Genomic DNA, 9,445 nt, shown 5'->3' with positions numbered 1-9,445 from the left:
ATTGGAGACCTGTGATCTTGAGCCAGCTCTAGACCCTACTGTCACTGAGGGAAGGGATTTTCCTGCTCCTCTCTGTCCCCGCCCCCCCTCCCCGCCAGCTCCCCAAAAGCCTTCGGTTGCGGCTCTGGGAAGCTGGATCCCCTGGAGGTGGGGGTCTGCTTTGGACTTTGGGCGGTGCCTAGGATAGGGGGCTCTTTTCTCGTTAGGGGGTCCATCCAAGGACGTCCAGAACTGCAGAGAGCTGGTCTCAGCCGCGAAGGCCGCAGAGCAGCCCTGAGAGCAGCGCGATGAGTTTATCACAGCAGCTCCGCCCCCGCGGAGCGTGGAGAGGGTGGGGTCCGGTGGGTGGAGCCAGCGTGACCTTGGTCACTCTCCCGCCGAGACAGCCCCGGGGGTGGGACTGGCCGTCTCTATGGAGACCGAGAAACAGGGGATAATACGGTGGAACCGCCCGGGCTGCAGTCCCGCCCCAGAGCCGGCAGGGAGCAGAGCTGCGGAGCCGCCTGGTCTCCAGCGTCCGTCGGTCCATTCTTTTCGTCCTGTCCATCGAACGCGCATTGCAGGAGCAGCCACGAAGTAGAAGCCGGTAGGAGACCCCGGCGCCGACCACCCTAATCAGTATCCTGCACAATAAGGAAGCGGGTGGGGTGGGAGCAGCCTGGAAGAGGTCCCAACCTCGGATGGTACCGAGCTGAGGACGCCAGCTGAGCGGCCCTGCCCTGGGCCCAAGCGTTCCACCCCCACCCCCACCTCCTTGTCCGGCTGATTGATGACTCCAGCTGTCCCAGCGGGAGCGAGCGGGTGGCCCCAGTTCACGGGCCTGGCCGCTCCATCCATGGCCTGCGACCTGGCGCCACTTGATCAGCCCCCAGATTATCAAAAATCCATCTTCCCACAGACAGGAGTGAGCACTGGATGCAGGATCCTGCCAGTCCCCTGGGACATGCATCCTGTGGCATGCAAGTACACCTGGACTTTACCCTTGATGAACCAAGGGCTGGGTCTCCTGGTCCCTGGTGGGAGGTTGCAGTGTAGGGAAGGGGAAGCAGAGTACAAGGTGGTCTGGGATTGTGGGCCCACAGAGTCGCTACAGTGTAGGAGCTGTGTGTGCTCCCAGTCTCAGAAACTGCAACTTAGGGATGGGTGAGTGTGGTCACTGGGGGAGAGTTTTCAGTGTTAAGGCCAGCAGTAGTGGAAGGGGGGTAGTCGGGCAGGGGCTTAGGCTGTGGTCACTGGAGGCGCTAGCATATAAGGCGGAGATAGAAGATGATTCTGAGGACATGACTGAGGGTGTGGTCAGGAGGCTGCAATGGAGGAGGTGGGTGTGCTCAGCATAGTACCTGGGAGTCTGGAAATGCAAGTCTGTGTGTGTGGATACTTGGGGGCTTCAGTGCAGGGCTGAGAGTATAGCCAGAAGGCTGTGGGTGTGTGGACACAGGGGGTGTGTGGGGCTGTGGTCAGGGGCTGCAGGTGTGTGGAGAGGGGGAGAGTTGTGAGGCTCTGGTCGGGGCTGTGAGTGTGTGGATAGAAGTGGCTGCAGTGCAGCTCTGAGGGTGTGGTCAGGGAGGCCTCAGTACAAGGCTGTATTACATGGAGGGAGTTTCAGTGCAGGACTTCGAGTGTGGTCAGGGGACACCAGGGGGGGCTTTGGGGTGTGGGGGGTATCCTATAGTGCAGAGCTGAGGGAATTATTGGGGGGCCTCAGTACAGGGCTGTTAGTATATGAGTGTGGGGTGCATGCTGAGGGAATGGTCCTGGCCCTCAGTCCCAGGGCTGCAGGTGTGGTCAGAGGATTGCAGTGGGGGCTGTGGGGGGGCACTTCACTTCAGGGCTGTGGGTGTGGTCAGGGAGGTCTGAGTACCAGGTTAAGGGTGTGGTCAGGAGGAATAAGGGTGTGGAGGGCCAGGGCTGAGCACATACAGCTGTGGGAGTGTGGACTGGCATGGCAGTGCTCAGGGTGTGGCCGGGGTCCTCCATGGAGGGCTGAAGGTGCAGACACTGGGGAAGTGTGCTTCAGTGCAGGGCGTAGGTGTGAGGATTACAGAGCAAGGCCACAGTCCCTGAGCACTGCCCTCACCAACATGCCTCTGGGGGCTCATAATTCTACAACCCCCACCCAGGCTAGCCCCCTAATCTCCTGTTCCTCCTAAACTTCATAGACTGGGAGGTTACAGCCCCAGTGGTTGGCAAGGGGCCAGAAAGCCATGGTTGTGCCCTAGGCACTGGGAGTGCTGGTGTGCCCCACCCCTGGGCCCCTGTTCCCCAGCCCAGCCCAGCCAAGCAACACTGGGAGCTTCTCCCTGAGCCGCCCTGACACCATCCTGCCCTTAGCAACATCTCCAAGCAGCACCACCCTCCCTTAGCAACTGTCTCCAAGCTTCACAAACTGTGGCGAGGCCAGCCTCAAGTTCCCGCTCCCCTCATGTTTTTGTTTAACAGCAAATAGTAACAAGGTCCCTGCTGGGCCAGCTGCACCCCTGCCTAGGGCATACACCCCTGCCTGTGCTCTGGCTTCCTTCTCAGCCTAGGCTGGATCTGGCTGGGTCCTCATGACCCTGACCTACTCTGCCACCCTCACTTCCACCCAAGCAGGCCTTGTGCCAGGGTCAGACAAAGCCATGGCCCCAGCTGCTGCCCTCACAGTCTTTCTGGACAGTGCCACTCTGTTCCCAGCCTGGTGTGGGCATCATGATTTCATCTTCTGAACTCCACTCAGAGCCAAGGCTGGCATGAAGTGACAGGACCTTTCCTCTTGGGGCTCTTCCCCAGGGTTCTGGCACCCAGGGAGACACTGAGTGTTGGCCCCTCTCCCCAGGCTCCGTCTCCAACTCTGAGGATATGTGGCAGAAGTGCCCACAACTCAGACCTTGCAGGTTTTGAGGTAGAGGCAGTGATGTCTGGTGCCTTGGGGATGGGAGGGGCAGCTTGACTGAGAGATGACCGAGGTGGGTCCCTACAGGGTGGCATGGCAGCGAGCACAGATGTGGCTGGACTGGAGGAAAGCTTCCGCAAGTTTGCCATCCACGGTGACCCCAAGGCCAGTGGGCAAGAGATGAATGGCAAGAACTGGGCCAAGCTGTGCAAGGACTGCAAGGTGGCTGATGGAAAGGCCGTGACAGGGACTGATGTCGACATCGTCTTCTCCAAAGTCAAGTGAGCCCCAGGCAGTCTCTGCTTCTCATGTTCCCAGAAGGTGGGGAATTGGGGGGCTGGAACCAGGGGGATATGGAGAAGGGAGAAAACTCATGGTGCTCACATATCTGGCAGGGGGAAGTCGGCTCGGGTCATTAACTATGAGGAGTTCAAGAAGGCCCTAGAAGAGCTGGCAACCAAGCGATTCAAGGGGAAGAGCAAGGAGGAGGCCTTCGATGCCATCTGCCAGCTGGTGGCAGGCAAGGAACCAGCCAATGTGGGCGTCACTGTAAGTGCCCTGCTGGTCTTGGGAGGCTACTGAGGGGAACGTGGGGAATTTTGGTCGGGGGTGGAAGGGCTGGGCTCTCTAACCCGGTGCCCCTGGGGGAACTCTGTCCAAACAGAAAGCAAAAACAGGGGGTGCTGTGGAACGGCTGACCGACACCAGCAAGTACACAGGCTCCCACAAGGAGCGCTTTGATGAGAGCGGCAAGGGCAAGGGCATTGCTGGGCGGCAGGACATCCTGGATGACAGTGGCTATGTGAGTGCCTACAAGAATGCAGGCACCTATGATGCCAAGGTGAAGAAGTGAGGCCTGGGAAGGCCCCCCAGCGCGGCTGCCCCAGCCAGAGGCTCAGGCCTGGGCCTAAGGGACATGTGGAGCAAGAGAGCCCGGTCCCCTTCCTGCTGGACCTGCCACCCAGCGCTTCCTGCACAGCCCCACAGGGCCAGCCCACCAGGCCTCTGACCCAGACTGCTCTGCATCCCCTTCCCCTTCCTCTTTCCTCCCTGACTTCTGTCCTTTTGTCCGTCTGGGGAGAGTCTGTGCCTATAGCCTCACCGCCTGAACCTAGCCCTGGGCGTGGCTAACCCCTGCCTGCTTGCCTCATATTTAAGCTGCTGCTCTGGCCAAGTGCCTAATTCTTACCTAGACCTCAATAAAGATAGCTTTTTTTACCAGTATAGCCTGGTCATGTATATGATGACGGGGGTAATGACATTCACACCCCACTAACCCCTCAGAGTCGTCACCCCCCTGCGTGTCACACTCTGCTGATCCTTCCACTGGAAGCCTTGCCCAGAAAAAGACACACATCAGGCCCCTTCCATCAACACAGAGCCAGGATGCCTGAAGATGCTCCTGAGGGAAATCCAAAGCCTGTTACCTCAGCCCTGACCCAGAGTCCTAACAGCACAGCTTGCCTTCCTGCAGTTCGGATGTCAGTCTTGGCCTCTCCACTTTTATAGCAGGAGGAGGGATAAGACAGCAGACTTGGCTTGGGCCAAGCATTGGCAGGGACCCAGTGCCAGGCCTCGGCTCTAAGACTACTGACAGGCCCCAGCTCCAGGGGGCTACCAAGGCGAGTCATCTGAGGCTCCACCTCAGAATATCAGAAAACGCAGGACCAGGAAGAACCTCAGAGAATACATAGTACAACTCCCTCATTTTATAGCTGAGGAAACTGAGGCCCAAAGAGTGAAGGGGTTTCTTCAGAATAGAGGCCAGAACCATGCCTCTTGCCTCCCAGGCCAGGCTCTTTCTAACACAGCAAGCCCCAACACGATTTCCACAACTGGGGCTGGATGGCCAGTGATAGAGCCTGGCACCCAACACCAGCCTTTGGCAGGTGAACAGGGCGTCCAACAGTGAAGGGGCCTCTTCTTGCTGATTCCCTTCCATCTGTTCAATATCATGGGTTGGGAGGAAGGTATGGGCTTCTCTGGTCCTGGGAACTCCTGGGAGTTTCTGGATCAACCTTTTCTCCTCTCTGAGGCTCTGGGTATTAGGCTAGAGCTATTCCCAAGCCCAAGGCTTTGGGACCAACTCTCCTTCCTTCCTACTGACAAGCAGGCTGGATGGGATTTAAGGCCTGCTTAGGAGAGGGCAGGTACCACGGGTGCTAGAAAAGGCTTAAAAGGCACATGCTTACAAATATCTTCTTTCCTGCCCCAGATAACAAGGTAAGGCAGCACAACTGTTTATTCCCTCATCCCACAGGCTTTTCTGGAATGTTCCTGCCCCAGGTGGCCCCAGAGTCCTTTAAGCCCAAATTCACTTGGAGTGGAGGTATAGAGGAATAGTGTGGCTCGGGACAGGGATGCTGAGGAGGTGAGGTGGGAATAAGAGGGTAGAGATCAGCATTGGCCACAGCAGAGCCTTGCCTAACAGCTGACAGCTGTGGGCTCCTCCTGACTCTGCTGACTATATCGCCTTGCACTGCCCAGGGAAGAATTTCAGAGAGCTCTACCTCTCCTACCAGCAATCAGTAAGAGGAACGATTCCTCCAGCCCTGAGGAATTTGTTTAAATTGCAAGCTTACTTAAATGAGCATAATAGGAGTGAAACTCAAATCCTTCTGGCTTTCACTTACTTAAAATATCCTCAGAGTGAAAAAAATTTAAATGTATTGCAAATTGGTCCAGGATATTAAGCCATTAAGCTGCAAGTGAGAGTACCATCCAATGTGTAGGGGAGCAGTGGCTTAGCCCCCTGTGACTAGCCACATGTCTTAGAGGAACCCGGAGAGAGAACTGGGTGAGCCCCAAAACTCCACCTCATAAGATAAAGCCCCCTCTTCTTCCTGAAAGTGGTTATGGAGCCTGAGGGAAATCAAGGCCTGTGCAGAGCCAGGAAGACCCTTAAAGACTGATGGGTCTAGCAGAATCTGGTACATGGCAGCAGCTGACCAAACAATGCCAGTTTAGGCCTTCAGTTATCACTGCTCTACCCTCCGTAGCCTCCTCATGGTAGAAAACCAGGTGGGCAAGGAAAAGAGGTTAGGAGGAATAGAGTCATTAAACCCTCTCTGTATAGCTGGCAGGAAGGCCAAACCTGTCAGAGTGGCCCCGCCCTCCTTTTGGGCACAGAACTTCCCTGAGGGCCCAGTCTCCATCCCAGCCCTGCTTCTTTCCTTCTCTCAGGAAGTGGGAGTGTCAGGCCTCAGGTAAGGAATTCCTCTCCACTTGTTTTCCACTTGCTTCAGGGGCCTTCTACCTCCGTGTTGAGCCCACTTAGCTCCATAGGGCAACAACTCTTTGGCCCTTCCCTAATGCCACCAATCCCTACCCCTGCCCTCTGGACCAAGGGCCACACAGGGAAAATCACAGAGTCAACTTCCCCAGGAGTGGCCAGCAACCCCTAGAGAGGTGCCTTGCCTGGGACAGTGACAATAGAAAATCAGGTAGAAGGTGACTCAGTCTGGGTCAGGCACTTTGCTTCTCCTTAGAGGTACCCTGAATAGGTTCAGGGACCAGCATTATCAGATGTTCATAGGGGAAGGAGGGGAGGGCTGGAGTTGTAGAAAGAAGTGCATTATTTCTCCCCCAATGGTCTATTCAGTAAGTTGGCCTGTGCACTGGGCTGGGACTCTGAAATATGACAACTCAGGGCTGCAAGGCTACTGGCTGAGGCTACCCTTCCTGTGCAAGGCTTAGGCTCTTTGGAGGCCTAGGCTCACTGAGCCTTAAAGGCTCCATGGGGCCAAGACAGGCCCAGGAAAGTAGGGGTGGGGGGACTGTTTTTACCAACATTTCCACAGACCAAGAGCTCACTCTAGCTCCCTCAGAGCCATGCAGCTCAAAGAAACTTATGGCTCCTCTGTACATCCTCCTTTTGGGAACCCACATAAAATCCAGAAGTCTGTGGATTTTATTTATAGCTTGGAAATGTGTGATCTTGGTTGTGATCTTCATGTCTCATTATTATGGCAATAGCTCTCCTTCCCTGCACAGCACCTGGGTCAGGGGAGCAAAGAAGTGTCTAATCTTTCTGCCTGCCTCTCTCTCTGACATGACCCTGAAGATAAAGAGAAGTACAACATAGCATTAAGTCGTCAGTCCTTTGCCCTCTACACACTCTCTGGTAACATTAGCTACCTGGGGGACTCTGAAGCAGAGACATACCTAAAGCCACTTTCATTATCTTTTCCCATTGATTTTTAAATGCCCAATCAATCAGGATTAAAGAAAGATTGTGCTTCATGTCTGAAATACAGGGTACTTATGTGTAAAGTGGATGCTGAGCCCAAAGCTAACATTCAGAAGGTGCATCTCTGGTCTGGACTGCACCAGCCTTCTCTCTCGTCTCTTCAGCTCCTCTCTGGTTGTCCCCACTCTACAAGGCTGTCAATCCATTCTTCTTACAGAGAAAGCTTCTCAGACACAAATGCTCCACTCCTCTGCCTTTCCAATCTAAAATCTTCAAGGAGCTGTGCAATCTAGCTCCTGCTTATCTCCTCTCAGCCCCTCAGTTCCCTGAATTGACCATGTTCCCTCCCATTTCATGGCCTTTGCACATGCTGTTTCTCTCTGCAGCTCTCCCCATTGCCTCTGTCCTTGGCTGTATCCTTTGCCTAGTTACCTCCTATTCATTCTTCAGGTCTCAGTTGAAAGATCATTTCTTTTTTTTTTTTTAAGATTTTATTTTTTCCTTTTTCTCCCCAAAGCCCCTGGTACATAGTTGTATATTTTTAGTTGTGGGTCCTTCTAGTTGTGGCATGTGGGATGGCACCTCAGCATGGCTTGATGAGCGGTGCCATGTGTGTGCCCAGGATCCGAACCAGCGAAACCCCAGGCCACCGAAGCAGAGAGCACGAACTTAACTACTTGGCCACAGGGCTGGCCCTGAAAGATCATTTCTTTAGGGGGCATTTTTCTGCACCACACCTTCCAAGCTAGGATTATCTACTGTCACGGCACCATCACTCACATCTTCCCTGCCCTGTGATCCTTCGGGGGCTCCAGACTCTTCTACTCTGCACTCTTGGCCTAGGAGGCTCTGCATCCCCTCTACCTGCTACCATTGTACTCATTCTACATACTTCCACTCAAATGAGTCCTCACTGATGCCTTCTCCAATTCCCCAGAGTAGGAATCAACTGCTTTCTCTCTCTTTCCAGGGTATCTTTAGGCTTTTATTTAGATATGTTTAGTACCAATGCCAAGTTTGAGCTCCATCACACAAGTTTGTGCTTTTCTCCCTGACTAAATTGTTGGCTGCTCCAGGGCAGACATCAGACCTTGTCACCTTTTCACTATGGTGGGAAGAAACTCAAAACATGTTTGATGAACCAATCTATATGGATTCACTGAAATTCTAACACAAAACACACCCAGCCATGGATGTTCTTTTTAAACCCCCTACCACAGAATTTCAAGTGATACTTGGGAAAAATGTCTAGTGTTTTTTCCTTTTTGACATTTTCAGCCAAATGTTTCTATGTGACATGATGCCTAGGACTAAGTGCCAACTATATCTGTGGACAGAAGAAAAGAATGACTTGATGGGAGGAGATAGAAATAAAAAGAAGGACCAATACACTGTAATCAGAATAAGATTTTTTTTTCTTAATCTTGTGAGTAAATACCACCATATTGGTGGAAATGACACTGAGAGCCCCCTGGGGCCAAGAGGGAAGCTATAGAGAAGGTGTTCAGTACTAGCTCCATAAACTAGGCTCTGGGACAGAATCTGAGACGCTCTGTATTAGATACTGACCCGTGTCATGTGCCACTGGTGAGGAGGAAGACAGCGTGCTTTTCCCAAAGGGTGACGATCTTCCCAAGTGATGACTCTTCTCAGGAGGCAGGAGTGCTTTCCCAGAATAACCTTTTTGCTCTTTATTCAGCTGCTGCAGCAGATACTCATTAGTTACCACCAGGGATCTAAGGCAGAGGGGGAAAAGGCAGTCATGAATCATAAAAGCAAAGTAGATGCCATTAAGACCTGAAATGTTTGCTAAAGACAAATGTAAAGTGAAGTAACATCTTTAAATAGAACGAACTGTCCGATTTATGAGTGGGTTATTTTAAAAGCAGGCAGACAGTTTCTTTCTTCATTACAGTTCTGTTTGATTATGTTCCAGACTGAATGTAGCAATAACATAGTTCACATTTCGTATGGTGATTGTTCTGTTCTTTCCAAAGCACTTTCATGAGGAGGTGAGTAGAAGCACTGGGAGACTGACACCTGACCAGGCCTTCAATTTTTATCCCCAAATCTTAACTTCTACTTCTTCTAAACTATCCTGCCTCTGCAGTTAACTAGTGGTGCTAGTTAGGACTGTGTTCTTGGACTCTGTATTACCATGTAACGTTGAAAGCCATCAGAGACTGGCCAAGAAAAAAAAAATGATGCATGCACAATGCTATTCACTACAACTCTCTCTGTAATGGCAAAATACAGTCAACGTAAATGTTTCTCAATAGAGGACTAGCTAAATAAACACACAGTGGAGTCCTACACAGCTATAAAAAGGAATGAGAACTAACTCCATACACCACTGTGAACTGATTTCTAAGATACAATGTTAA

At 52.7% G+C, this 9,445-nt stretch overlaps 2 protein-coding genes across 4 annotated transcripts in view; one reads left to right on the top strand and one right to left on the bottom strand.

Annotated features, from left to right (window-relative positions):
* The first annotated feature begins 327 nt into the window (after positions 1-327).
* On the top strand, positions 328-4,096 carry TPPP3 (tubulin polymerization promoting protein family member 3). Of its 3 annotated transcripts, none has more exons than XM_044760815.2 (5): positions 420-586; positions 899-959; positions 2,960-3,153; positions 3,268-3,421; positions 3,537-4,096. In XM_044760815.2, the coding sequence occupies exons 3-5, from the start codon at positions 2,966-2,968 to the stop codon at positions 3,723-3,725; spliced, it is 531 nt and encodes a 176-aa protein (XP_044616750.1). In that variant the 5' UTR covers positions 420-586; positions 899-959; positions 2,960-2,965; the 3' UTR covers positions 3,726-4,096. The 3 variants fall into 3 exon arrangements, with proteins under 3 accessions (XP_014683207.1, XP_044616750.1, XP_070356298.1); XM_070500197.1 differs by having other exon boundaries at positions 423-586; positions 899-963; XM_014827721.3 differs by lacking the exon at positions 899-959 and having other exon boundaries at positions 328-586.
* Positions 4,097-8,439: 4,343 nt separating this feature from the next.
* Positions 8,440-9,445, bottom strand: part of LRRC36 (leucine rich repeat containing 36) — a 58,051-nt gene continuing 57,045 nt past the window's right edge. The window contains exon 14 of the mRNA XM_014827765.3: positions 8,440-8,797. Within this exon, the coding sequence (XP_014683251.3) occupies positions 8,572-8,797 (226 nt within the window). The 3' untranslated portion in view covers positions 8,440-8,571. The remainder of the gene's footprint in view (positions 8,798-9,445) is intronic.

This window comes from Equus asinus, chromosome 28 (assembly GCF_041296235.1).
Source record: "Equus asinus isolate D_3611 breed Donkey chromosome 28, EquAss-T2T_v2, whole genome shotgun sequence".
Lineage (NCBI taxonomy): Eukaryota > Metazoa > Chordata > Mammalia > Perissodactyla > Equidae > Equus > Equus asinus.
This window is presented reverse-complemented; position numbering and strand designations above follow the sequence as displayed.

Coding starts and splice junctions, on each gene's coding strand:
- TPPP3 (XM_070500197.1), top strand. CDS start 916: ATGCAGGATCCTGCCAGTCCCCTGGGACATGCATCCTGTGGCATGCAA. Junction 964..2,959: donor ATGCATCCTGTGGCATGCAA/GTACACCTGGAC, acceptor GGGTCCCTACAG/GGTGGCATGGCAGCGAGCAC. Junction 3,154..3,267: donor ATCGTCTTCTCCAAAGTCAA/GTGAGCCCCAGG, acceptor CATATCTGGCAG/GGGGAAGTCGGCTCGGGTCA.